A 27,964-nucleotide genomic window follows, 5' to 3' on the forward strand; every position below is an offset into this window, starting at 1 on the left:
ATCTGCACTCTTTTCTGATTCACTCGCTCCCCCCTTACCCGACCCCGCCTCCCCCATTGCCTCGACTAGAAAATTCATCTGACTTGGGAAATTAATTTAGGGGGCCAGGAGTACAGATTTTTAGAATAAAGGGGAGTCAAGTCTGAAAAACTGTGAAATTGTCTCCTCTTTTTCTCCCATTGCAGTATGTTCCCCTGTCTCCGTGGTCTTCCGACAGTGGTAAAGTGGAAGAAACTGAGGCACGGTGAGACACAAAAGTATCTGGGACTGAGGAGAAGACAGAGGTAGGGGTCCTCCTGGCATTTCCACTGGGCTTGCCCGGGATTTCTCATTGTACCCCGGTGTTTATGTTAGAAGTGGTGCCGGGAATCTGATGGAAGATTGGAGAGGAGTCCAAAAGTAGCTCTCCCGTCCAGAGATTCCATCAGTGAAGTCCTCTAAAACTTGCCTCTGGAGCAGTGCTAGCAAAGGAGGGAAGGCGAAAAGCTCAGATCTACCTTTTTTTTTTTTGGTCCTCACCTTTCCTAACTCCACCTTCCTTTCATTCTTTTCATCTCTTTGCCTGTCCTTGCCCCAGGGCATCTTTTCTGTCCTGGGTTATTTCTCTCCCCCTGGAGTGTAGCTGCCAACCCCCTGCCCCGCCTGGCAGCCCCGCAGTCCTCCAGAGCATCTCAGGCCTGAGGGGTAGGTAGGAAGCAACCAGAAAGCATTAATGACAGGGGATACCATGCCAATGTTTGCTTAGGAGGCTGGAATGTTCTTTATTGACACGCCACCCCCCTACACACATGCACACTGATGCACTTCGTTGAGCGTGGATGTCCATCTTTTTCTTAACCTGGCCTTTGGACGTCTCCCGTCTCGGCTCCTGTGTCCTTCCTGTGTGCTCAGTCTACCTCCTGTCCCTCTTCTGTTCCAGTCTGTTCCCTTGCCCAGTCTCTTTGTACGAGGCCATCTGGGTATCCTCCTCTTTCTGTGCGTGGGCTTCTCGGTACGTGTAATTTTATTCCCCCTTTACGCCCCCCACACACACACATGGGCTCCTATCCCTTCGATTCTCTGGACTCAGGCTCTGTCACCTCCAAGTGACTTTCCACCTCTGTCTTGTTTGTGTTTACTTCTCTCTTTCCGGCCTCTGACTCCATGTGTGTCATCCTCGTGTGTGAGTGTGTGTGTGTGTGTGTGTGTGTGACCGGCTCCCTCCTCTCTCTGGCCCTTCTGTGTGTGTGTGTGTGTGTGTGTGTGTGTGTGTGTGTGTATCTGTCTGTCTGGGAGAAGTGTCCCCACGTGGATATGGGCCAGCCTACACATGGTGTGCACCGCAGCTGCCCTGTCTCCCTGCACCCCCTGCCTGGGTACCAAGCACCCAGGCCCACTCGCCACGTGTGCCAGGAGCTGCAGGTGTGCCTGCCTGTCCAAACATTTGTCATGTTGTCAAGTGTGCTTTGCATGTGGATCTACTCATTTGCTCCCTTCCCCCTCTGGTCCAGGGCCCCCTCTGCCCTCCTGGCCTGCCCTCACCTGGCCTCTTTCCTTTCCGCCGACCTCTCCATTTCCCTTGTCGGGTCCTTGTTCCTGCCTGCCTCCCTACCTGCTTGCTCCTGTTATGGTGTTTGCCTGACTGCCTGTCTGCTCCTCCCTGACTGGCTGGCAGCCTCTTTCTCGGTTGTCTGTCTGCTTCTCTGGCTGTTTGCCCACCACTCTCTCTCCAGCCATCTGTCTCCCCGCCTGCCTGTCTCTGTCACTTTTTTAGCCCCCGTCTCTTGGTTTGTCTACCTTCCAGGGCCTGCCATGCTTCCCCATCTTGGTGGGCCTCCTCTCTTGCCCTTCTGCATGGCCCACCACTCACATGTGTGCCCGTGGGGTGGGTGGGTTACACTCACCTCCCTGGACGTCCGGCCTCCCGGCCACCTGCCCCACCGTCCAGTCCTTGCATCCTTCCAGTCTGACTTCCTGGCAGCTTTTGGTTCCTTGGCTTCCTCAAAGCTGCACCCCCATCCATACGGGTGGCCTCTCTGCCCCAAGGCTGGCTGCCCCCGTGCCCCTGAGTCTCTGGGCCTTCTGGCTGCACCATCTTCGTGTCTTTTCCCTCTTCCCTTAGACAAGCAGCCCACCCCGGCCTCCCTACTACCTTCTTTGCAGCGCCTGCTCTTTCCCGCCTTTTTGCCGCTGTCTGCCTGGCTGGCTCTGGCTGGTCACTTCTCCACCTGCTCTCTCATCTTTTTCTTCTTCTTTCCTTGTCCCTCGGGGTTCAGATAGGCAGTACATACACAGCACAAGATACGTGAAGTGCTAACGGTGTCCTGTGGGGAGTAAGCCTCCCTCCTGCATCTCTCCCCTAGGTCCCCTGTTCCTCCCCCGGAGGCAGTCACTGCCTGATGCTTCTTGGATGTTCCAGAGGAGAGGCCAGGCATATCTGAGTCTACTTGCTGTTGGCCGCACCCCTTCCTACTTTTCTCCCTGTTGTGCTGGACACTTCCTTTTCTGTCACTCTTATCAATATGCTTTCCCACTTCCCTGGACTTGCCATTTCTTGCTCCTTGTCTTTTTGAGTCGACTCGGTGGCACCTGTCTCTTTGATTGACGGGCTGCTAGTTGTGTGCTTTTGCTGCCAGTACCTGAGGATGCCTGAGAAGGCCAGCTCCCTCCCGGGTCCTCCTCTGAGTAATGAGCTACCTGGAGACAGCACAGCTCTGCTGGTCCCCTCATCTCCAGCGAGCTGCGTATTAACCGACACAGATGTGAAGGCCCAGGGAGAACTGAAAAGGACCACATATAAACGGGCACGGTTACTAAGGTACAGGTAGCCCGTGTGTACAGAGTCCATGCAGGCCCGTGCGGCCTTCCCAGCACATCTGCGTGCACACCCATCCGGGTGCAGTCTCGACAGGCCTAGGACTCTAGATCCCTGGAGTGCGTCTTCCTCCTGGTCTGAACAACTGTTTCCTCCTCTCACTTTTCTCCCCCTCTCCTCCTTCCTGTGGGTTCCTCTGCCCTGCCACCTCGGGGATGGTGACGCTCAGTCCTGGGGGGGAAACAAAGACATGCCCTCTGTCCAGGTCTCTCCAGAAGGACGACAAGGAAAGTTTGGCACAGAGCGCACTGCCCTTTGCCCGTGTTCCTGAATCGCATGGTGTCAGCCTCTGCCTCGGGGCCTCCAGGCTTCTGGGCCTCTGTCCTCTTTCCCGCCCGCTCTCTCTCACTTCTCTTTTCTTGGTTCTGTCCTTCCCTCAACTGTCTGTCTGGGGCTGCATTCCAGCGTCCCTCTGATTGGCCACCTTCCCCCTCTTCTGTCTGATTGGCCTACATCCCTCCATCACCCCATCTATCTGCCGGATTCTCCCTGTCTGCCTGTGGTAATGTATGTGATGGCACTTTATCAGTCACCGAGCCCCGTGCGGCATTAGACACTTTGTCTTCTCTCTCTCCTTGTTCTTTCCCCTCCCGACTGACCTGCCTTCTCTCTCTCTCCCGAGGCCTGCTTGTCCTCCCTGGTCTCTCCTTGCACTCTTACCGGCCTCCCTGTGTCTGTCTGTCCTTAGGCTTTTTATCTGTGCCCGCATATCTCCCTGTCTCTGTTGCTTGTCCCCGTACCTGTCAGTGTCAACGTGGGCACTGCCCCCTGCCTTTTTCTCTCTCTCTCTACTTCAGAAACTAAAACTGAAATACAAAATTAAAATGCCATCCGCCTCATGGTTAGAGCAGAATGGTTTTTGGTTTTAATGAGAGGACCATTAAGGTGAGAAAAAGGAACTTAGGCACACAGCCTGTCTAATGCAAACCAGAAATTAGACACCCCCTGCCCCCAAGAAAGAACTAGAAGAAAATTGTGAGGGACTCCTAAGCCACAAGATTCCTTCTTTAAAGCAAAAGCAAGAAACTTACTTATCCAAAACAAGAGTTGCTAATCCTTTTTGGTTCATGGAAAGCTACAAGCCCTTCCGCCAGAAAAACAGTATACAGTTGACTCTCGAACAACACAGGTTTGAACTGCGTGGGTCCACTTTATGTGGATTTTTTTCAATAAATATATTGGAAAATATTTTGGAGATGTGTGATAATTTGAGAAAACTTGCAGATTCACTGCATAGCCTAGAAACATTGACAAAAGTAAGAAAAAGATTATTTCACAAATGCATAAAATACATGTAGATACCAGTTTTTCATTTGCTACCTAAAATATCACATAAATTTATTTTTTAAAGTTCAGACTTAAGCACAAAAAAAATCAGAGACCACATGCTATGTTTTCATTTTTGACATCCAGGATTAGTAATGCACATCCACGGTATATAACATCTACCAAGTGTCTATATTCTTTCAGACAGTATAGACATAGGTACTGACAGATGATTCATCTTGTAAACAGATGACATAAACTTAGAGTATCGAGGACGTCTGGGTGGCTCAGTGGTTGAGGGTCTGCCTTTGGCTCAGGTTGTGATCCCAGGGTCCTGGGATTGAGTCCTGCATCCGGCTCCCCAGAGGGAGCCTACTTCTCCCTCTGCCTATGTCTCTACCTCTCTCTTTCTGTGTCTCATGAATAAATACAATCTTTAAAAAAAAAAAAAAAACCTTACAATATGGATACGGTACTGTAAACATTTTTTTTTTTTAAGATTGTATTTATTTACTCATGAGAGACACAGAGAGAGAGAGGCAGAGGGAGAAGCAGGGTCCATGTGGGGAGGGTCCATGCGGGGAGCCTGAAGTGGGACTTGATCCCGGGACCCCAGGATCACGCCACGCCCTGAGCTGAAGTCGGCGCTGAACCACTGAGCCACCCAGGCTGCCCTATAAACGTGTTTTTTTATGACTTCCTTAATATCATTTTTTAAAAATAGTTAAGAGAGAGCACAAGTAGGGGCAGGGGGAAGAGCAGAGGGAGAGGGACAAGCAGACTCCATGCTGAGCACAGAGCCTGATGTAGGGCTCGATCCCATGACCCTGAGGTCATGATCTGAGCTAAAATAGTCATTTGCTCAACCCACTGAGCCACCCTGGCACCCCCCCCCATAGTAATATTTTATCTTCTCACAGCTTTATTTTAAGAATACAGTATGTAGTACGAATAAAATATGAGTAATCAACTGTTTGTGGTGTTCAAAAGGCTTCTGGTCTATAGTAGGCTATTAGCGGTTACCTTATGAGAAGTCAAAAAAGTCGGGGCAGCCTGGCTCGGCAGTTTAGCACCGCCTTCAGCCCAGGGTGTGATCCTGGAGACCCAGGATCGAGTGCCACCTCGGGCTTCCTGCAGGAAGCCTGCTTCTCCCTCTGCCTATGTCTCTTCCTCTCTCTCTGTGTCTCTCATGAATAAATAAAATCTTTAGGAAAAAAAAGTCAAAAGTTGTGCACGGATTTTCCACCACACAGAGGGTCAGCATCCCTAGCCCTCATGTTGTTCAGGGATCAACTGGTATGTGCAAAATACCATGTATGTTTTCACGGTGTTAGGAACACCCAGAAATCTGTGGGCCCGGGTTAAAACTCTGATGTAGGGAACCGGTGACAACAATCGGTAGAGCACAGACGTATCGTCGTGGCACCAGGCAGGTCAGAAGACTGAAAAAATCGCTCTGCGGCCTATGATATATCTACTCAAGGAAATGTTAAAAGAGATTCCTGGTTGTCTTCTGAAATCTATAATTTAATGGTAATCATGCAAGTCATGTAAATACTGAGGGTACTCTAGACTTATTCACTTATAACTTATTCACTTATTCATTTTAGAAAGGCATTTAGACCAGTGGTTTCCAAGTGGCTAAATAAGCTTGCCACCATCCCTCCCTGGGAGGGTCTGTCCTTTGTTCTAGGATGACTTTTTTTTTTTAAGATCTTATTTTATTTGACAGAGAGAGCACAAGCAGGGGGAGGGGCAGAGGCAGAAGGAGAAGTAGTTTCCCTGCTAAGCGAGGAGCCTGATATGGGGCTCGATCTCAGAACCCCGAGATCATAACCTGAGCCAAAGGCAGACGCTTAATCAACTAAGCTACCCAGGTTCCCCAAATGACCTATTTCTTATATAGATTTTTTATGTGGAGTAAATACAGAATATACTATGTATGTAAAAAGCATGCATATATATGCTCATATGCATGCTCATATATATGCATGCTCATATATTAATAATATATTTGTTTAAAAATGACCTTTCTGGGCAGCCCCGGGGGTGCAGCGGTTTAGCACTGCCTGCAGCTCAGGGTGTGATCCTGGAGACCCGGGATCGAGTCCCATGTCAGGCTCCCTGCGTGGAGCCTGCTTCTCCCTCTGCCTGTATCTCTCCCTCTCTCTCTGTCGCTCATGAATAAATTAATTAATTAAAAAAATAAATAAAAATGACCTTTCTAAAAATGAGGTAGATCTGTGTGGAAGGAGGTCCATAATAGATTTTATGAAGGAAGAGAAAGAAAGTGACTTTTTTTTTTTTAGAAAGTGACTTTTTATACTTCCATACATTTGAAAATTTTTCTTTTTTTAATTTTTTTTATTTATTTATGATAGTCACACACACAGAGAGAGAGAGAGAGAGGCAGAGAAGGCAGAGACATAGCCAGAGGGAGAAGCAGGCTCCATGCACCGGGAGCCTGATGTGGGATTCGATCCCAGGTCTCCAGGATCGCGCCCTGGGCCAAAGGCAGGCGCTAAACCGCTGCATCACCCAGGGATCCCTGAAAATTTTTCAACATGCACTTCTTTTATAATTATGCAACATTGTAAGGATCATTTCACTAAATAATGGTGATAGGTATATAGGTTTGGATTTTGTTGTTCTTAATGTACTTAAGACAAAAAGCAACTCCATATTGGTCAATACCTTTTTGTTGTTATGTTTTGCTGGCTATCAAAGTCCAAAGGTGTGGGATCAGGGTGCCTCAGTGGTTGAGCATCTACCTTTGGCTCAGGTTGTGATCCCGAGTCCTGGGATTGAGTCCCACATTGGGCTCCCCTCAGGGAGCATGCTTCTCTCACTAGGTCTCTGCCTCTCTCTCTGTGTCTCTCATGAATAAATAAATACAATCTTTAAAGAAAACCCAGAAAACAAAAGTCTGAGATCTATAGCTTTAATCTAACCTCTTCTTGGTTCCATGAACAAAGAAAGAAACTTCAGTTCTTCTTATACTGTATTCATGATTTGCCATATTTGCATACCACCTTGTGCTGTTGTACGCATGCTATTTTTCTTTAAGTCAGTTTGCTTTAAGTTAAACAAATGTCCTTTAAATTTTTGTTTTAAAGTTTATTATTAGGGACACCTGGGTGGCTCAGCAGTTGAGCGTCTGCCTTCAGCTTAGGGCATGATCCCGGGGTCCTGGGATCAAGTCCTATATTGGGCTCCCTGCAGGGAGTCTGCATCTCTCTCTGCCTGTGTCTCTAACTCTCTCTCTCTCTCTCTGTGTGTGTGTCTCTCATGAATAAATAAGTAAATAAACCTTTAAAATAAATAAAGTTTATTATTATTATTTTTTAGTAATCTCTGCCCTGAATGTGGGCCTCAAACCCACAACCCTGAGATCAAAAATTGCATACTCCACTGACTGAGCCAGCCAGGCACCCCAAACAAATGTCCTTGAAAAAGTAAATTTCATGGTATGGAGAAATAATACCTATACATATAAATCCTTGATTCGATAGGGGAATTACTTCCTAATTTGTTTTTTTTTAAGTTTGTTTATTTATTTATCTATTTGTTTATTTATTTAGAGTGCAAGCGGGGGGAGGGGCAGAGGCAGAGGAGAGAGAAAGAGAGTCCCTGCTAAGAGTCCCGGCTTATCTTGGGGTTCAGTGTCATAACCCTAATATCACGACCTGAGCCAAAATCATGAATCAGACACTTAACTGACTGAGCCACCCAGGTGCCCTGTTCCTAATTTATTTTAAAGTACAAGTAACTTTTTTTTTTTTAAGATTTTATTTCTTTATTCATGAGAGACATAGAGAGAGCCAGAGACACCGGCAGAGGGAGAAGCAGGCTTCCTGCAGGGAGCCCAATGTGGGACTCAATCCCAGGACCCCAGGATCATGCCCTGAGCTGAAAGCAGATGCTCAACCACTGAGCCACCCAGGAAACTGTAAACTACAAGTAATTATTAAAAAATAATATACTAGTAATTATTAAAATAAAAATCAAGAAAAATAAAAGCATCATGCATGCTATCAATGGTGGTAGAGGCCATATTTTAGGAAACCACGTTTCATCTAATTTTGTAGATCCAGAAACAGACCCTCAAGTTGAAAGGATTACCTGAGATCAAGTTGGTTGTTACGAACAGAAGCAGGATTTGAGCCTCTATCTTCCAATTTCTAGTCTGGCATTCTTTGTACTATATACGAGACAAGACAATGCCTAAGTCAATGGGATATCCTCGGGTTTTAAAGGGACTAATGTGAAATTGATGGCCCCAGGTATAACTTATCTGTAACAACTATATTGTAGGACTGGCAATAGTCCATTTAATTGTATCTAGTACACTTTTAAACTTTTTTCTTTTTGAAGTAATGTGTCTGCCCAATGTTGGGCTGGAACTCACGACCCTGACTACCAACTGCACCAGTCAGGTGCCCCTCAAGTACACCTTTAAACTTACTTTAAACTTTAAACTTTTCTTTTTTTGGGATCCCTGGGTGGCGCAGTGGTTTGGCGCCTGCCTTTGGCCCAGGGCGCGATCCTGGAGACCCGGGATCGAATCCCACGTCAGGCTCCCGGTGCATGGAGCCTGCTTCTCCCTCTGCCTGTGTCTCTGCCTCTCTCTCTGACTATCATAAAAAAAAAAAAAACTTTTCTTTTTTGTTTGTTTTAGATTTTATTTATTTATTTATTTATTTATTTATTTATTTATTTGAGAGAGAGAGCACAAGCAGGGGGGAGGTGCAGAGGGGGAAGCTGACTCCCCACTGATCAGGGAGCCCGAAGCAGGGCTCCATCGCAGGACCCTGAGCCAAAGACAGATGCCTAACCAGCTGAGCTACCCAGGCGCCCCTAAACATACATGTTTTCTTTTTCTTTTTCTTTTTTTTTTTTAAGATTTTATTTATTCATGAGAGACACAGAGAGAGAGACAGAGAGGCAAAGAGGCAGAGACACAGGCAGAGGGAGAAGCAGGCTCTATGCAGGGAGCCTGACATGGGACTTGATCCCCGGTCTCCAGGATCACGCCCTGGGCTGAAGGCGGCGCTAAACTGCTGATCCAACGGGGCTGCCCAATATACATGTTTTCTGACGCAGAATTCCACTTCTTATCATCTACCCTGAGAAGCAGTCATCATACTTGTGTGTGCATAAGATGATACGTACAAAGATATTCATTACAGCATTATTTGTAATAGCAAAAAATTAGAAACACCCAAATCTCCAGCAGTAAGGAATAGCTAAATCAACTACCCAGCAATTGAGAAAGTGAGTTACATCTACGTGATAAGATTCATTACTGTATTACCAAAAGACAAAAAGCAAGTTGCAGAACAGTAAATACATTATAATATCATTTAATGTTCAAAGAAACTAAAAACAATGCTTTATGTTTCTACAGACATATGTAATTTATAATTACATATAAATTATATATGTTCTCTATATAAATTATATATGTTACATATAAGTGTTTTATATATTTATTAAATGCCTTTAAAAATTCTGGGCATAGGGGATCCCTGGGTGGCACAGCGGTTTGGCGCCTGCCTTTGGCCCAGGGCGCGATACTGGAGATCCGGGATCGAATCCCACGTCGAGCTCCCGGTGCATGGAGCCTGCTTCTCCCTCTGCCTGTGTCTCTGCCTCTCTCTCTCTCTGTGACTATCATAAATAAATAAATTAAAAATTAAAAAAAATTCTGGGCATAATACATACCAAATTGATAATCATGCTTACTTTTGGGGAAGAATAGTCAAGGGGGTATTTAGCTCTATTTATAATTCTGAATTTTTACAATGAGAAAATATTAATCATATGTATAAACAAGGGCACTTGGGTGACTCAGTCGGTCGAGCAGCTGATTCTTGGTTTTGGCTCAGGTCTTAAACTCAGGATTTTGAGATCCAGCCCTGCATCAGGCTCCATGCTCAGTCTAGAGTCTGCCTTGCCTGTCTCTCTACTCCTACCCTTTCTCCCCCCACTTGCTCACTCTCTTTCTCAAATAAATAAAAAAATCCTAAAAAAAGAAATTTAAGTAGCCTATGATCACGTTAGCAAATGAAGCCAAAAGGGACAACAAGTAGTACAATTTCTCTAAAGAAATCATTCTTCACTAATCTCTAATTCTTTGAGGAGGAAAATACTTCAGCAAAGTATAATCTGCGGCTGTAATGTAAGTTTGTACACAACTTTTGAAAACAACAATGGGGTTCTAGTTTAAATTCAAATGAGAGTATGAAAGGAAGAAAGGAAAGGTACAGAAGAGCGTATATATAATATGATACTGTTGATGAGAGAAAAAAATGTGTAAATATCCATAAAATATTTCTAGGAGATTATACAAGAAAATGTAGTGGTTACCACTGAGAAGAAAAACATTTTTTCACTGTGCATCTTTTAAAGCAGCCTGGAAATTTTTTAGTGACCAAAGGATTACCTAGGCGGAGGGAGGAGAGACACTTGAGATTAGATATAAAACACACCAAAAAATTAACTAGCAATATGTGGTAGTGATTATTGCTATGGGCCGTAAAATCGAGAAATCAGGGAAGAGAGACCTTGGTGGGGAGAGGGAGAATCACTGAAGACCTCTCATGTATAGTCGTATCTGAAGTAGGTCCCTAAACATCACTAAGATGTATAGCAGAAAAGAGGGAGGAAGAAGTCTATTTTGATCAAGAAAGTACTTAGCAAGTAGTGTGTTGACCCATCTAGCTAGGGTGGTGAGGTTGTGATAGAAAGTTCTAGTAGATGTTGGTACCTCTTTAAAGGGTAAGAACTGTTAGTATATCAAGTGAAGAGTAGAGGCCAGAAGTTCAGAGGAACTTTGAAAAATGGGGAATGGAGAAGAGAACCCAAAGGGAAAACAGAAGTTGCTAAAATGGTAGGTACACCAGATAGTGTTACTGTGGTGGGACAAGGAGACAGCTTCTGGAAGCAGGCAGGCATGATCAGTATTGCCGGATGCCTAGTGGAGGGCAAGAAGAGCGCCAACTGACTGTTCCTCAAAATGTGAAATACAGAGTTATTGTATGACCCAGCGATTTCAATCTTAGGTGTGTACCCAGGAGAATTGAAACGTGTCCACGCAAAAACTTTTACTTGCATCTTCATAGGGGCATTATTCATGATAACCCCACAGCAGAAACAACCCAGATGTCCATCAACCGATGAATGGAGAAGCAAAATATGTCCAGAATATTATCCCGCCAGAAAAGGGAATGAAGTAGCAATAAACACTGCAGCATGTAACATCACACTAAATGCAAAAAACTAGACACAAAAGGCCACATGTCATATGATTCCACTTGTATGATATGTCCAGAATGGATCAATTCATAGAGGTAGAAATCAGAGTAGTGGTTGCCCAGAGTCTGAGGGGAGTAGAGCATAGGGAATGAGTACTAATGGGTAGACTGCTTTTTGCAGTGATGAAAATGCTCTGGAATTAGATAGTGGAGGTAACTGTACAATCTTGTAAACCTTATATTAAAAGCTCCTGACCTGGACACCTTGAAATCATAAATTTTATGGGATATAAATTATATCTCAACTTTCTTTTTTAAGTGCAAACTGTGAAAAGTATTGTTCTTGGCAGCTTATCACCTTTTTTCTAAGACTTTAATTTTTTTAAAATATTTTATTTATTTTTAGCAAGTGTGAGCAATGGGGAGGGGCAGAGGGAGAGGGAGAAAGAGAATCTCAAGCAGACTCCCCCCTGTACACAGCCCGAGGCAAGGCTTGATCCCACGACTCTGGGATCATGACCTGAGCCAAAACCAAGAGTCAGATGCTCGACCAACTAAGTAAGCCACCCGGGTGCCCTAGATTTTCATTTTTTTTTTTAGAGTAATCTCTACACGCAGCATGGGGCTTGAACCCACAGTTCAAGAGTCCCATTCTCTACTGACCAAGCCAGCCAGCAACCCCAGCAGTTGGTCACCCTTAAAGGTAGTTTTGGTGAAGAAGTCAGCAGTGAAAGATTAGGAGAAACCATTAACATGTTATTTATGGAGCTTTTTAATTTAAAATTCTTACCTACTAATGAGAACTATTCCATAGGCTCAAAAGAATCCACATAACATATATCAGCCACAAAGAATATTACAATGAACATGCGAATCCATTACCTGGTTTAATAAATGTAAGACCCTGTCTTATCTTCCCACATTCCACATCCCCCCCACCTCTACCCACCCAGTATCCTGAATTTTATGTTATTGTTTCCTTGCTTTTTCTTTGGGATTAGGTCCCTTCCCACCTGTAACTTCTCAATTTTGAGAAATTGCAAACCTACAGAAAAGTGGAAAGAGCACTGTAGACACTATATACTCGTTTTTTTAAGTTGTTATTTACATTCTAATATTATGTTTCAAGTGTACAATGTAGTGATTGAACACTTCGTACATCACCCAGTGCTCATCACAAGTGTGCTCCTTACTCCCCATCACATACATAACCCATCCCTTCCCTTTGGTGACTGTCAGCGTGTTCTCTGCAGTGAAGAGTCTGTTTCTTGGTTCGCCTCTGTCTCTTTTTCCCCTTTGCTCATTTGTTTCTTTGTTTAACCGTTTTTAAAATTTGAATTCAATTTACTTAACATACAGTGTATCATTGGTTCCAGAGGTAGAAGTCAGTGATTATCAGTTGCATAGAACCCCCAGTGGTCGTTACATCATGTGCTCTCCTTCATGCCCCTCACCCAGTGACTCCATCCCCAGGTCCCCCTCCCCTCCAGCGACTCTCATTTTGTTTCCCATGATTGAGTCTTTTATAGTTTGACTCCCTCTCTGATTTTGTCCTGTTTTATTTTGACCTTCCTTCTCCAATGCTCCTGTGTTCTGTTTCTTTAATTCCACCTACAAGTGAGATCATGAGGTATGTGTCTGTCTCTGGCTGACTTATTTCACTTAGCATTCTAGCTCCATCCATGTCATTGCCAATGGCAATATTTCATTCTTTGTCATGACTGAGTAATATTCCGAGTACACACACACACACGCACACCGTGTCTTTATCTATTCATCAATGGATGGACACCCCCTCTGCTTCCATAATTTGGCTATTTCCCATAATGCTGCTATAAGCATCAGGCTACATGTGTCCCTTTGAATTTGTATTTTTTTATCCTTTGGGTAAATACCCAGTAATGCAATTGCTGGGTCATAGGGTAGCTCTACTTTTAACTTCTTGAGAACCCTCCACACTGTTCTCCAAGAGTGGCTGTGACAGTTTGCATTCCCACCAACAGTCCCCTTTCTCCAGACTCTCACCAACACCTGCTGTTCCCTGACCTATTGATACCTATACACTGTCCTAAATTCACTGACTGTTCACCTTTTTCCACATTGACAAAATGACTTGAGCAAATGCACATGATCTGATTTTGTTTTGTTTTTTGTTTGCTTGGTCGGTTTTTTTTCAGGTGTACATCTTGAGTTTCTACCAATGTATACTCTTGTGTAAACACCATCCAGGTAAAGACATAAAATATATTTACGGCATCCCAGAAGTTTCCAATGTCTTTCCAATGTCTTCCAAGTAGAGGCCTCTTCTAGAAACAAGCACTGTTCTTACTGCCAACATGGCTCCTTTTTTTTTTTTAACAGCTTATGATCTACTGTGAATTGCATAAGGCAATATAAAATCATTTATGTAGTATAATCGCAACCATGTAGGAAAATACTAGGGAGGAAGTGGTTAAGATGTTAATACTGGTTTCTGCTGAGTGATAGGAATAAGACTGATTATGCTTGCCTACCTGGAATTTTCTGTATGCTCTACAGTGAAAATTGAAACTAAGCTTTAAAAAAATTAAAAGAAAAAAGGGGGGCATCTGTGTGGCTCAGTGGTTGAACCTCTGCCTTTGGCTCAGGCCGTGATTCCGGGGTCCTGATATCGAGTCCCACATCGGGCTCCCCATAAGGAGCCTGCTTTTCCCTCTGCCTATGTCTCTGCCTCTCTGTGTGCCTCATGAATAAATAAATAAAATCTTTAAAAAACAAGTAAATAAAATTTAAAAATTAAAAGACACAGAAATAGAGAAGAGGGGATAGTATCGAGCATTTGGTCACCAAGTTGGGTAGTCTCCAAAAACTAGTTTACAGTAAAGTGGCCAGTAAGTCTGGAGACCACACATGTAAAGGAATCTGTTTCTTCATCTCCAGGGTTGATTCCAGGTCTCCCATCCTAAGTGACAAGCCCCACCCGAAGGTCCTGCAGCCTGGCTGGGCACCCCGGCACTCATCTTCCTGGCCGCCCGTGCTCCCCCCTGGTCCTGCTCCTCATTCACTGAAGGGTGGCACCTGGTTTGCCAGGTTTCTGCCCTCGGCTCCCTAACCAGAGACCTTTCTCTCCATTCCATGCTGGTCCCACCTCTGCACTTACCTCTTCTGAAATTCTAGATTTCGAGCCCCCTGTTCTGCCTGCAAATTTGTCTCTCCGGCTGTGATTTCTCTGCTGTTCTTGGGTCTGTAAGACAATCAAGTGCCTTAACCGGCCATGATCCCTGTCCAGCTTAGAGCCCGCGGTCAATTCAGCCACTGTCTGGCCGGTGTCCTGTTCCAGTTGTCCCCCACACATTGCTAACTGTGGCTGCTTCTGCTGCCTCTTACGCCCAGCTGCCCAAGCAACCCCCGAGGCCCTGCCCAGAAATCCTTTCCCCTAGCCCACCTCCTTTCAGTTCTCTAAGGTGACTTTTCCAAACTGTCCTTGCCTTCCTCAGGCCGCCTCCACCCTACTACCCCAGTAGGAAGCCTTCTCCCCTTCCAGGGGCCGGATCACCAGGTGAGGGCTCCCTTGAGACAGTGGCACTGAGGCACAAAAGCCTGCATATTTTGTCCTCCCTCCTGATGGTCCTGTCAGAAGCTGGTCTGGCGGCCCCGGCCCTGGTCCCCAGCCGGGCCGCCTTCTTGGGATCCATAAGTGCTCCCTCACCTCCCATTTCACCTGCTCCTTCTCAGCCACATCCCCCTATCTTTAAAAGAAGTCCTCTGGACCCCCACCTCCCTCCAGCTGCCGCCGCCATACCTCCCTGTGCCCATTCACAGCCTCGCTGCCTGCACTCACCATCCACCTGCCTACACATGCCAGCTCCTCTGAAGCTGCTGCCATCAGACTACCAACAGCTACCCGGTTGCCAGTACAGAGGCTATTTCTGAGTCCTCAACTTGCCACCCCATCCTTGAAATAGTCTTTGCTTGGCTTCTGTGATCTCACATCTGCTTACGCTTCTATTGCTGGCTTCTAACTAAATTCATTCCCTGGCTCTTTGTTGAGGAGGAAGCTCTAAGCACCCCCCCCCGCCCCCCACCCTCCACCCCCCACCCCCGCCCAGTCCTCAGTCTTTCTCCTAGGCCTGCACCAATGAACCACTGTCATGGAAATCAAATGGCTGAAGCCAACCCTTTCTTCCATTCTGACATTGCCTTTTAACGGTGTCTTAATACCATTGGCGGGCCAGCTAGAAATGCCATCTAATGTCAAGCCCAGCATTTGAGCAGAATTGCCCTGACACCTTTCCTGGCTGATTAACTGTCTTTCAGATTATAGATTTGTCTTCCAGATGATAGATTTGTCACACTAAATGCCAACCCCAAGCTTGTTGCATCTTGTGTCTTGGCCTGCCCTTGAGCCTTTTCACCATTTAGCTCTCTGGACAAGAGTCATTTTGTTTTTATTTTTTTTAAGATGCATTTATTTATTTTTGAGAGAGAGAGAGAGCATGCAGGGAGAGGGACAGAGGGGGAGAGAGGATCCTTAAGCTGACTCCTGCTGAGTGTGGAACCTGATGCAGAACTCAATCCCACAACCCCTGAGATCATGACCTAAGCTGAAATCAAGATTTGGACACTTAACCCACTGAGCCACCTGGGCACACCAGAAGTCATTTTAATTTTAGACTAAATTAGATATAATCAGTAAATTAAAATCAACTTTTTTTAAAAAAAGATCCTATCTTCCAAAACCACGTAACTCCTAGCATGTAGTCCAGAGCCAAGTAATGAAGTTTACCCAGTCCTTGTGTTGGAGTTTGAGCTTCGGGGTCAGGGAGCACCTGCAATCCAAACTCTTCCACCTACAAAGTGACATTGGATGAGTGGCTTCTCCCTCTGGTCTCAGCCTTCCCACCCGTGAAACAGGCCTATGTCTCAGGGAGAGGATTAGGGAGCTAACCTCCATGCTGGCCACTCCGACCCTAACCAATCACATTCACCATTGGCCATTTCTCACTGCAGAGAGATTCACTTAAGGGGATTGAAGGTGAGAGGATTCGGCGACCTGAAGTTCGGACAGCATGTAACTCTGAAGGAGGTGAGGACTGCTTGCAGCTTCTCTTGCTCCCAACAGTTGGCCCTGTTTCCAGACTCTCGCCAGCTTCCTCTCTATAAGCCCAACCCTGGAAAATAGGAAACAAACCAGGTTTTTGGACCCCATTCTAATGGAGGCACAAACACAATTGTTAGTCACAGGTATGCCCACTGGTTGTTTTTGTTTTAAGATTTTATTTATTTATGGGAGACCCAGAGAGAGAGAGGCAGAGACACAGAGGGAGAAGCAGGCTCCCTGCGGGGAGCCTGATGCGAGACTCGATCCCAGGACCCTGGGATCAGGACCTGAGCTGAAGGCAGACCCTCAACCACTGAGCCCCCCTAGGCGCCCCGATCTACTGGTTTTCTAATCATGACAAGTGTTACCTGGATGTTGAATAACGCTGAATCTCAGGAAATCCCACAAGAAGCATGAATTACTAAATTGTGGCTGGCCCAAGGAAGGGAAAAGAAATCTAAAATTTTAGGGTGCCCGTTCAAAGTGCCCTTCGTACTGCTGGCGGTTCTCCCATACTCCATCTCATTTAATTTCTCAACAACACTGTAGGGAGCTTCTACGTAGAGAGATCGTGTCCTGCTTGATGCCTTTTGTGGAACCTACCTCCTATTGTTCATAGGTGTTCATAGGTCTATAGATGTTTACATCTATAGAAAGGGAATCTGAGGAAAGCGAAGTATTCTGTGAGTGGTTCCAAAGCCTCCTGCAGGTGTGGTTTCCTCGTCTGGGTCTTGATGGAACTCTGCACACCTGCTGCACACCGTGTAGCACCCCCTCCTCTCAGACTCTCTCTGGCATCCATGGCACACCATGGTCTCACCACCCTGGCTTCTCTCCCTCCTCCAGGGGCTCTTCCCCAAGCCTGGCACCTGGCGACAGCTGCTCAGCTGATGAGTCTCACACCCCTATCTCCAGCCCTGAGCCCTCTTCTCTCTTCAGGATCCTGTCCCATGGAGCCATAAGAGCGGGACATTGGTGTTCAGTGTTAGTGTGGCCCAGGTCACATCCCAGCCAACTCACAGCACATCACCTGCTTCCCAGATCAGGTCCCATGCTCTGCCAGTGGACTCTTCACCCTCTTGCCCTGTGGGGTGTCCCTTTGTCTCCTCCTGCTGCCCCAGACCTGCTCCCAGGAATCATGTAGCTGTGCGATTCTGTCCTCACGTCTGTCCTCCTCTGCCCTCCACTGCCCCTGATTTAGTACCAGCCTGGCCACTCCAGTCCTCTCCAGGATGGCTCCACTTCCTCCCTTCCTCTCTCCTCTCTGAGGCAAATCACCTTTTTAAAATGCAAATCCGATTGCACCATCGCACCCTTCTCCCTATAAAACCATTAACCCTGAATTGTATGCTTTGAAAGGGTGAATGTTACAGTGTATGAATTATATCTCAACAGACAAAAGCCAGGTTGAGAAAGTCTCACTCCACCTGGTCTGACCTCCACACCCCTCCTCACTTCCCCTCCCCAGCCCCTAGCCTCTGTTTCTTAGCTTTGCCTTCTCTCCAAGCACTGAGCTCTCTGCTCTTACCCCTAAACTTTGCACTGTTTGTGCTGTTTATTCTTTGCAGGAGGCCATTGGCCCACCAGGCTCCGGTTATCCTCCCCCTGGCCCCACCTCTGATCCCTGTCCTGGCCCTCTGGGTCTCAGCTGGAGGTGATACTTCTCCCTGCGGCCTTCCCTGATCACCCAGCTGGGAGTCACGTGTTCCTCAGGCACCTTGTACTTAGTCTTGGGTATTTGTGACTGATCAGAGACACAGAGACATGCTGTCTGCCCTCCTAGAGCTTCGAATCTAAGAAGCAAGGAAGGCAGACATTAAACTGTGAATTATAGTCAATAAATTCATTGCAGGGCAGCCTGAGAGGCGGTGAAGGAATATTTGACCTCAGCAAAGGGATCTGGGAAGACTTCCCTGAGGAGGTGACACTGGAGCACAGCTTTCAAGGGGAAGAGCTGGCTAAGCAATGAGTGGGGGGTGGAATGTTCCATGCAGAGGAAGCCATGAGACAGAAGGGAGCCTGGGGGTTGGGGGTGTCTCAGGAATCACATCTCACAGCAGCATATGTTTGCTACAACATAACTTTGACCCTTTTCCATCTGAGAAGCCCAGCCTGGTTCCCTCCCTTTGGGTAGGAAGCTCCCTGGTAATTACAGAGGACTCCAGCCACCAGGCTGGGAGGGAGCCCACACTGCCCTGCAGAGGGGTGCAGGTCAAGGGGTCCCCATGGTCCCCAGCACCTCGCTGCTGTGCAGGTGAGCCGCCTTGCAAGCAGATCCTGCGGCTCTGGGGGTGGAAACACACAGTGCCCCCTGCCCCCTGCCCGCATCACGTCCACCCGCAGAATGAAGGGTGGTGGTTGTCTGAAGTCTCCTCTGGAGTCCTGGGCTGGCTGAGATAAGCAGGCCACTGGGGCGGCACCCGTGTGTGGCACGCAGGGAGGTGGCGCCACTCCGTGGTTAAGTGGGTGGCCCGCAACCGGCTTGGTTCGAAGCCCATCTTGGCTACTAACTAGGTAGTCCTGTGACCTTTGGCGAGTTACTTCATCTCTCTCTGCTTCCGCGTCCTTGCTTTGCAGTGTCAATAAAAACAGCTCTTAAGCCTGTTGTGATGGCAGGTGAATGATTGGTTGGGGCCGGTGAATGCAGCTCTCCAGGTCACTCGGGCCTGGCCTGTGTCACTGGCCCAGGCAGGCCTCGGATCATTTGACCATCACTCTTTCAGGCGGCTCTGCTGCTTTGTTTTTATAGTACTTGTAGCAGATGTGAGCATGTGTGTGTATGTGTGAGCACACGCATATACAGTGTATCGCTCTTAGTACTCTATGTGAAGTAACCCTGCCTGTGCATTTACTGTTTATCCCACCAGAATGCTATGTCCCTGGGAGTCGGGGACCCACACCTGACCCTCGCTTATGCATCCCCAGTATCTGCAACAGGACACAGCACCTAGTAATGTTTTGTCGCTCACAGGTGGACAAACAGCATTGCTCATGACTCACGGAAGACATCGCTGGTCCCCACCCAGTATCCATCCTGACCCTGCTTTAGTTGTGGGCGTCAGTAGAAAATACACCATTGGGGATCCCTGGGTGCCTCAGCAGTTTAGCGCCTGCCTTTGGCCCAGGGCGCGATCCTGGAGTCCCGGGATTGAGTCCCATGTCGGGCTCCTGGCATGGAACCTGCTTCTCCCTCCTCCTGTGTCTCTGCTTCTCTCTCTCTCTATCATAAATAAATAAATAAATAAATAAATAAATAAATAAATAAATAAATAAATCTAGAAAGAAAGAAAGAGAAAGAAAGAAAGAAAGAAAGAAAGAAAGAAAGAAAGAAAGAAAGAAAGAAAGAAAGAAAGAAAATACACCATCCCAGATTCCTCGCAGCCAAGGGTCCTGGTGTCACGTGCATCGCACCAGTGAGACACGCTCCAAGATCTGCCAAGGACAGGTGCTTCCATCGAGGCCTTAGCCTCCCTGTCTCCCCTTTCCCTCCTTCCTGCCCACCCCACAGGCTAGCAGCAGAGTGGCCAGAAAGGTAACAAACACGAGGACAGAAGTAAGAGCAGCCAGATACCGTGACCTACCCAGTGGAATGACTGCACCACAAATTCTCTTATTATTTGGGATAATTCAGTCTTTATTAGAAGAGTCAGGCCCCAGCACTCAGCCTTCCAATCTTTGCAGCCAGGGTCATTCTCAATGACCAGCTGGGGTGGAGTAAGGTCCACACAGCAGGGCCTTCTGATGAGGGTTGGGGAACATTTCACCTCCTTTCCTGCTCTGGAGGACAGCTGGCAGTGTTCCCCAGCACGGATGTGATCAAGGGCATCTCTTTGGCTCTCTCCTCATAGTGCGATTGGGCAAGCAGCTAGGGGCTTCACATCATCCACATCCACTTGGTTCCTGAGTGCAGACATTTCAAATACTAGGGATTATGTGTCCCGTTATTTCCTGCGTAATAAATACAAGTATGTAGTTTTTGCCACACTTTGCCAGGCGTCCTATGGCCATTGTGGATACAGAGATGAGCGAGTGGAATGCTGGAAGCCGAATGCCCAAGTTCCCGCTAAACTTAGGCTCCCAAGAGGCAGGAAGAGAGAAACCCAATTCTGGTGGTCTCTCCACTGTCTGGTTCTTCATCCCACTCTTCTTTACCCCAGCCCCATTTCAGTGGCCTCACTTGACATACTCGTTCGCCAGCTTTTTGGTTGTTTTTTTGGTTTTTTATTTTAAGTGTTTGCCACATGCCTGGACTATCCAGGACTCAGGTGGCCTACCTGTTTGTATTTTGAATGCCTCATCTTTGGTTTTCGAGATCATTCGGGTTTCAAACTTTGCTTTCTTTACAAGTAAACCTCCATGGGCTCTTGCTGATCCCTCACAAAGTGGCTGTTGTTCCAATATCGTAAAGTCCCAAAGATCAACAATATCTGTGCGGTTTACCTGAACTCAGCTGCACGGGCTGGGCGCATTACCCTGCCATCAGTGGCTGGGTGTTAGAGTCAAGCCTAAATGAGAGATCCCCTCATTCAGCTCTAGGGTACATCCAGATTGGAATTTGGGACAGTAGTAAAATGCTTCAGACAAGACATAAACTTAGCCCCAAGGGTCGCAGCTTTAGGAAGTGCTGCTGTGGGAACACAGGTGTAACAGTTGAGATAGAGCATTGAGACAGAACTACATTACATTATCACCTTGGCGATTTTACTTTGGGGGGTCTTTAAATTACCCATGTGTGTGGGGTGTGTGTGTGTGTACTATTTTCAGGGCAGAGGATTGGGCCATTTTGATACTAATGGGAAATATAGCTCCTTTCTCCAAAATAATACATATCTGAGCTTGCACACAGGTGCCAACACACACACAGAATATTTAGACACCACCTCTGCAGTTCTGCAGATCCAGCTTAAGAATCCACTTGTGATTTGCCATTAAGGTGGAAGAGTCTCTATACCATAATCTGGTCCTTTATCACATACTGTTTTCATTTCCCTGTTCATGTGTGTGTGTTTTAGCCCACTGAGTGGGCGGCTCCCTGCAAAGACGTACATGTCTTTATTATCTTCAGTGATACGTGCTTGTAGGGACCCCGGTCGTGGGAAGTATTTGACAGTTGAGTCCTTTGTAGTCACAATATCCCAGCTATCACCCCACATCCCTCCAAAACGAAAGAGGTCACCACCAGAGGACTTGGAGCCTACACTCATGTGTTATTTACTCTCTAGATTTTTGGCCCAGGCATTTTCTACTTACTCATGCAAGTACCCAGCCTTAGATTGGGAGAGAACGACGGAGTGCCTCGTGAAAAGCCTTACACTGCACACGAGTCCCTAACTATTCCTAAAGGAATGTAGTCTATTATCTTTGAAGCACGTGGTCTGTAGGCCTCCCACAGCCCCCACGCTTGCCTGTAATCAGAGCCCCTACTTGTGCTACCCCATGGATTTTCTCTCAAACTGCACTCCTTTCCTGGCACGAGCTTGTGGACAAAATGTAGAACAGAATTTAACCCAATACTGATAAAATAGCAGGCATGTGGTTTTTCCTTTTTAAAAAGATTGTACTTATTCATGAGAGACACACAGAGAGGCAGAGACACAGGCAGAGTGAGAAGCAGGCTCCCTGCCAGGAGCCCGATACAGGACTCAGTCCCAGGACCCCGAGGTCACGCTCTCAGCTGAAGGCAGACGCTCAACCACGGAGCCTGCCAGGCATTCCTTCCTTATATTTTCTGATCCTTCCCTCCACCTGTACCTCTGGAGGAACCACCTTTGATTGTAACCTCTTTAGAATTTGGGCAGGTTCTCCCTCCTCCCCCGCCATGCCAACTCTGTAGGCGATTACAGCCACCTGGTGGCAGTATGGGGGAATGGCAGATGGATGCCCCCCTCCAAATCTGGGGAGAGGAAGCCTCTAGCGTTAGGTCTTGGTTCTGAGGGGAGCCAGCGGGAGCCAGACCTCCTACTGCTTGGCCTCACCTTGCCTCCAGGACACAAGGCCCCACCCACTCATTATTAGGGACACATGGATTCACTCAACATTTGAGGTCATTCTATCAAAGTTTATTGAGCAGCTACCATGCGCCCAACACTGGGAAGATGACCATGAACAAGGTGGACCCGGCCTTTGCCCTCGTGAGCTTCCAGTCTAGCAGCTGACCAGCCAACCACATCTAGGATCTTAAAATTTCCATTGTAAGAAGTGCTCTGAAATAAGAGCGATGCTAAGAGCCATCTCATGGAAAGTCTTGCTTTCTACACCAAGATAGCAGAAAAGCTTGCCAGAGGAAGAAACCTGCAGGGTCAGCTAGGGGGTCGATGGGAGGAAGAGTGTGGGGGCAGAGGGAACAGTGTGTGGGGGTCCTGAGGCAGGAGGACATTCCATGGGCGGCAGGGACATGGAACAGAACAGAGTAATGCGAGGCAGGCCCAGGCTGGTTCACGCAGTGTCTTCGGACTGACAGGGCTTTATTGCCAAAGCACCTGGAAGCCACTGAGGAATCTGAAGGAGCAGAGGCAGATGCCCGGGTTTGGTTCTCAGAGCTCACCTGTCCTGCTGCATGTGGGGGCAGGAGTTGGGGGCTGGTTAGGACATCAGTACAGCAGTCTGGACAAGAGGGGACAGTGGCTGGGAGGAAGAGGGTGGACCCCTGGGGCATTTAGGGGCTAGGATCTACTTGGAGGGTGACCAGGGTGCAAGGAGCAGGAGGCACTGAAGCGGGAGACTCTTGGGGAGGGGGAGGGGAGCAGGTTTGGGCTGACCCTGGAGGCTGGCGCCAGAGCAGCAGCATTGCTTGGGTTCTCGAGTCGTGTCGGTGCAACTGAGCCAACAAGAGGCACATGAATCCACCACAGGGTTGACTACACATCAGAAAGCTTCATCAAAAAAAAAAAAGAAAGAAAGAAAAAAAGCTTCATCACTCACGGCCTCTTGGAGGACGGGACGAGGGGCAGCCCTGGGTCTCAGTGTGTTTGGAAAGTGCTGAGGCAGGTACCTGCCTCCACCTCCGGGTAGCCCCTCGGCCAGCCCCTATGAAAATGCCCAGGCCTATGAGCCTGGCCCTGAGCCTCTGTGGCTCCCGTCGGGAAATTCACCTGTCATTCTCATCCCCCTTCCCAAGGTTCAAGGGGACAAATCTGGCCGCTGCCTCCCACACGGTTGTCTTTTGATCACCAGTTTTCTGACCCAGTGAGCTTCTCTCTTTACATCACCCCTGTCGAGCCCCCTGAGGAGTCGCTGTCTTGCAAGTGGACCCTGTTTTCCTCACCTTCCCTAAGGGGCACAGGCCCATCGTGAATATGTGCTACCATCTGCCTCCATTTTGATCCCCTATCCAAAGGCCCTTTCCCTATTCTCGTCTTCCATGGAGTCCGTATCCATCCACCTCTTTGCCTCAGAAAAGCCAGAAGATTTAGCTGTGGGCTACTGGGGGCAGCCTGGCTAGCCGTTGCTCAGCTGGTGGCCCTCCCAGCCTCCTCCCTGCCCCTTCCCTGCCACCACAGAGCTCTGCTAACTCCCTTCCCGAGACACTAAGGGCAGAAGAAACTGCGAACACAACAGGCTGGCAGGGTCCTGTTGTGCAATGAGACGAGGACAGCAAGGTCCTCTCTGCACTGAAAGAACGTGAACTTTGGATTTGGATTCGAGTTTGCATCCTGGCCGCTAACTTGTGTGCTTCTGTGCTACTAAATATTGTTGAGTTTAGGTAGCTCCCCTCTTACTTGCTAGAGGCGACGCTGCCAGGGTCACCCATTGCTTCTAACCCCCAATAGGGAAAAAAAAAAATCTAAGCTTCAAAAGACTCATGTATAAAATCGTGGGGATGGTGCCCATCTTAGAGTAGTCGTATTAAAAAGGGTGTATGAGGGATCCCTGGGTGGCGCAGCGGTTTGGCGCCTGCCTTTGGCCCAGGGTGCGATCCTGGAGACCCGGGATCAAGTCCCACGTCGGGCTGCCGGTGCATGGAGCCTGCTTCTCCCTCTGCCTATGTCTCTGCCTCTCTCTCTCTGTGTGTGCCTATCATAAATAAATTTAAAAAAATAAAATAAAAAGGGTGTATGAGGCATGTGGCCTTAATTACCTACTAACCGTTCACTTTCTTTCTTCCCTTTGGGGTTTCAACTATCAAGCACTCTTCAGGAGGCGAGTCAGCCAGTTTTGTAAGGCCAGCAATAGACATCTCCAGTTCCTGTCTGTGTAAATCCCATCTTCCTGCCGCACTGTCACAAAACTCCTTCCATCCCTCATCCCTGGGTAGGACTTCTCTGTCTAAAAGTTCTTCTTAAGCTCTGGCTGGCTGTCTCCCTCCTCCAAGATACTTCTCGTTTCACTCCTGAGAATTAGGTAACATTCTCCCTAACTCTCTCTAAGCAAATCACAGTGGGCCTAGGAAACAAGATGTGCACGCTTCAGAAGGACGCAAGAGCCACCGGCCAGTTCCCAGCATGGAATGGAGGTCTCAGCCAGCACTGCCCGCCACCCCCCACTCCCAGCTCTCTTCCTGCAGGGGCACAGAAATAGCAAACTCAAAACATGTTTTGAGTCCACATAAGCAGTTGTCTCGTCCCCTATAGCTCCGTGAGGTCATCATTGAAGTAGAGCAGTATGGCAGGTGTGTAGAGTGTTCCGTCCATATTGAGGTAATCAAATTCTTCATCCTCATCCCGGATCCCATTCTCTTCCAGGGTATAATCCATGTTCAGTTTCTTCCCTTCGTATTTCCATGTATAGCTGGCAGCATGTGCATTATAAGGGAGATACCGGTGGAGGATTTCCCACATTGATTCCAGGGCCCCCACCTGCAGAACATGAAAGCACCCCATTCCCCAGGATTTCGGATGGGACATGTGCATGCATCGTGTGCATGTCCCACGCTGAAGCCAGGAACCCAAAAGATGACAGTGCTGAGAAGAGAGAGCCTCTCTTTGGCGGATAGCATTTCTAGGTACTTCCTCTGGTCCCCAAATGAAGCTGGGGCTCCAGCACGCAGTGAATGACCCCAAAGTGTCACCTGTCTCTAGGGCAGCCACTTTTAACAAACAGATGGCCCTAAAGGGTCAGAGTCAGTGCCCCCTCCCCTCATCCCTTCAACAGAGTTTATTAATAAGAGAGTCCGGCTGCAACTGCCTGGAAGTGCTTCCAAGCCACCACCGTGGCTAAGGTGCATGAAGGAGTCTTGGTACCCTGTGATCCGGCCACTACTAGGGTCCCAACCCTGGAGACCGCTCTCCAGGTGGTCCGCACTCCTCGGTCGCCCCTAAAGATGGGAGGGAAGGGATCCTGCTCCCATTGGCTACGGGAGACCCAAAGGCCCGAAGATCTCCTGGCAGACTTGCTGGGATCCCGTTCCCTCCAACCTGCCCGCAGGCGCCCGTTCTCACCTCCAGCGTGTGCTCCTGCGACGTGAGCGTGTTAATGATGCGGATGCTCCGTGTCTTGGCCGACAGCCGCCCCACCTCGTAGCGCGTCCCCTGCCACCAGGGCTTCCCGAAATCGTTGGCCCAGTCGGAACGGGGCAGCTGAGGCGGGACGTGCAGAAAGCGGCCCCGGGGGGTGCGGTATCTCAGCGTTCCGGTCAGCGGATCTACGTGCTTGCGGATCTTTAAAGAGGGTTGGGGAGGGGGTTGCAGGGGGAAGGGCAGTCAGCACCTCCGGCTCCCGCCACCCCCGCTTCTCCCCCCACCCCACCCTCAACCCACGGTCCGGCAGGGCTCACGTCTCTGGTCTTCGGGTCAAACCAGTGACTGATGTCCTGGCCCGCAACTTCTATGATGGGTTTTAGCAGCAGGTCCCCTGGGGAAGGAGCAGCCGCCGTCAGGGCTGGCTGCCCAAGCCCGCCCCCGCTCCCATGCACGCCCACGCCCTGCCCCTGGTCCAGAGCGCGGCCCTCACCCTTGTGCTCCTGAGCCAACGGCGTCAGGTCGTACACGGATCCCAGGTAAGACACCCACAGGTCTTCCGGCAGGTTGTGTTCGGCCACCTCGGCCGGCGTAAAATAGCGACGCTGGAAAAACTCAAAGTCCGGTCCGTCCACGAGGCCCCGGCGCTGCATGGCTCTTGCACTGTCGGCCATCAGCTTCTCTGGTTGCTTCGTCGCCCCTCAGCACGCCCTCACTCACTCACTCATTCACTCCCTGCGTGGCATCTTTCCTCCTAGCGAGCGCGTTGCTCCGCTGACATGGAAACCATTGTCCCTTCCCGGCCACCGTCCACGGAGATCAAACACTCGGGACGAGGGCCCGTCCGTGCTCACTGGAAACGTAGTCTGAATCTAGCTTTCAAGAAACTGAGTTGCGTCCTGCAGAGGTTTGGGGGCGGGGGGAAGCGAAAGCTCCGTGTTCAGAGTGATCTGGGCTGGAGGGGATATTTAGGACAGACTGTGTCGCGAGGCAGAAAAGCAAGGGACGATGGGGTGCAAAGCGATGACGAGAAAAGATCGTCTCGCTACATGCCAGGATTTCTGAAGGATTTGCATGAAACTAAAGAGGGAAAACTTCTCGCGATATCTTAAGGCATCCGGCGCCGTAGGCCGCAGTGAGCCACAGTGCCGGAGCAGTAGGAGAAACTCGCGAGATCTCTGCAGTTGCCCAGGAGACAGGAGGAGGAGGGGAGGTGATCTCGCGAAAGAAAAGAGGTCGGGAGCACTCGCGAGATCTCGGACCACCGGACCCAAAAGGTTCTTAGGAAGTTGAAGGGCCCGGAGCCGGCCCCGGGGCAAATGGCCGGAGCTGGACCAGCCATGCTGCTACGAGAAGAGAATGGCTGTTGCAGCCGGCGTCAAAGCAGCTCCAGCGCCGGGGTTAGCGCGGGCTCGGGTTCTGGGATCGAGGGCCAGCCGGGGAGCAAGATGGGGGGGACGGAGGGGGAACTGCAGCTCCCGGCAGCCCCCGGGCTCCGTGTGAGCGCCCCGCGGGCTGTCGGGAGCTGTGGTTCCGCGGGAGGGCTGCCGCCGGGGCTGCGCCGTCTCAGCGCGTGTCCCGCCCCGCGCAGGACTCAGACGGGGAGCGCGAGGACTCGCCGGCCGCGCGTGCCCGGCAGCAGCTGGAGGCGCTGCTCAACAAGACTATGCGCATTCGCATGACAGACGGACGGACCCTGGTCGGCTGCTTCCTGTGCACCGACCGCGACTGCAATGTCATCCTGGGCTCGGCGCAGGAGTTCCTCAAGCCGTCGGGTCAGTGCCCGAGGACATCCTCCCGGGACTGCGGCGGAGTCCCCCGGTGTCCTGGGGCGGGACCGGCTCTGGCCCGCCTCCCTAATGCTCTGACCTCTTCTTTGCAGATTCCTTCTCCGCGGGGGAGCCCCGCGTCCTGGGCCTGGCCATGGTACCCGGCCACCACATCGTCTCTATTGAAGTGCAGAGGGAGAGCCTGGCGGGGCCTCCTTATCTCTGACCACGATCGCGCGTGCTTTGCACACCATTAAACCTGTAACGAAGTGCCTGGTGTCCGAGTGTGGCTGGGATGTCGGGAGCACTCTCAACTCTCCTTTGCCTACCTGGCCGTGTGGGGC

At 49.0% G+C, this 27,964-nt stretch overlaps 2 protein-coding genes and 1 long non-coding RNA gene across 5 annotated transcripts; 2 read left to right on the top strand and 1 right to left on the bottom strand.

Annotated features, from left to right (window-relative positions):
• Positions 1–190: 190 nt before the first annotated feature.
• LOC129496675 (uncharacterized) lies at positions 191–19,651 on the top strand. The gene is made up of 3 exons (XR_008661827.1): positions 191–284; positions 16,366–16,441; positions 19,428–19,651. It is a non-coding gene; the product is annotated as an uncharacterized LOC129496675 (long non-coding RNA).
• On the bottom strand, positions 15,850–26,869 carry LOC129496671 (cytochrome b5 domain-containing protein 1). 2 transcript variants are annotated; one of them, XM_055304846.1, is made up of 4 exons: positions 26,345–26,532; positions 26,169–26,245; positions 25,834–26,052; positions 15,850–16,526 (listed from the first exon to the last, which is right to left on the bottom strand). In XM_055304846.1, exons 1-4 carry the CDS (start codon positions 26,523–26,525, stop codon positions 16,326–16,328), a joined length of 678 nt encoding a protein of 225 aa, XP_055160821.1. In that variant the 5' UTR covers positions 26,526–26,532; the 3' UTR covers positions 15,850–16,325. The 2 variants fall into 2 exon arrangements, with proteins under 2 accessions (XP_055160821.1, XP_055160820.1); XM_055304845.1 differs by lacking the exon at positions 15,850–16,526 and adding an exon at positions 22,501–25,251 and having other exon boundaries at positions 26,345–26,869.
• On the top strand, positions 26,281–27,890 carry NAA38 (N-alpha-acetyltransferase 38, NatC auxiliary subunit). Of its 2 annotated transcripts, none has more exons than XM_055304848.1 (3): positions 26,281–26,390; positions 27,443–27,626; positions 27,734–27,890. In XM_055304848.1, exons 1-3 carry the CDS (start codon positions 26,301–26,303, stop codon positions 27,844–27,846), a joined length of 387 nt encoding a protein of 128 aa, XP_055160823.1. In that variant the 5' UTR covers positions 26,281–26,300; the 3' UTR covers positions 27,847–27,890. The 2 variants fall into 2 exon arrangements, with proteins under 2 accessions (XP_055160823.1, XP_055160824.1); XM_055304849.1 differs by lacking the exon at positions 26,281–26,390 and adding an exon at positions 27,041–27,251.
• The last annotated feature ends 74 nt before the right edge of the window (positions 27,891–27,964 follow it).

Source organism: Nyctereutes procyonoides, unplaced genomic scaffold (genome assembly GCF_905146905.1).
Source record: "Nyctereutes procyonoides isolate TBG_1078 unplaced genomic scaffold, NYPRO_anot_genome, whole genome shotgun sequence".
NCBI classification, from domain to species: domain Eukaryota; kingdom Metazoa; phylum Chordata; class Mammalia; order Carnivora; family Canidae; genus Nyctereutes; species Nyctereutes procyonoides.

Bases quoted from the DNA above. Each gene is read 5' to 3' on its own strand.
- NAA38 (XM_055304848.1), top strand. From the start codon at position 26,301: ATGCACGCCCACGCCCTGCCCCTGGTCCAGAGCGCGGCCCTCACCCTT. The intron at 26,391-27,442 runs GTAAGACACCCA...CGCCCCGCGCAG, and splicing joins AGGTCGTACACGGATCCCAG to GACTCAGACGGGGAGCGCGA. The intron at 27,627-27,733 runs GTCAGTGCCCGA...TCTTCTTTGCAG, and splicing joins GGAGTTCCTCAAGCCGTCGG to ATTCCTTCTCCGCGGGGGAG.
- LOC129496671 (XM_055304845.1), bottom strand. From the start codon at position 26,525: ATGGCCGACAGTGCAAGAGCCATGCAGCGCCGGGGCCTCGTGGACGGA. The intron at 26,246-26,344 runs GTGAGGGCCGCG...CTCCTTCCCCAG, and splicing joins GTTGGCTCAGGAGCACAAGG to GGGACCTGCTGCTAAAACCC. The intron at 26,053-26,168 runs GTGAGCCCTGCC...CCCTCTTTAAAG, and splicing joins TTGACCCGAAGACCAGAGAC to ATCCGCAAGCACGTAGATCC.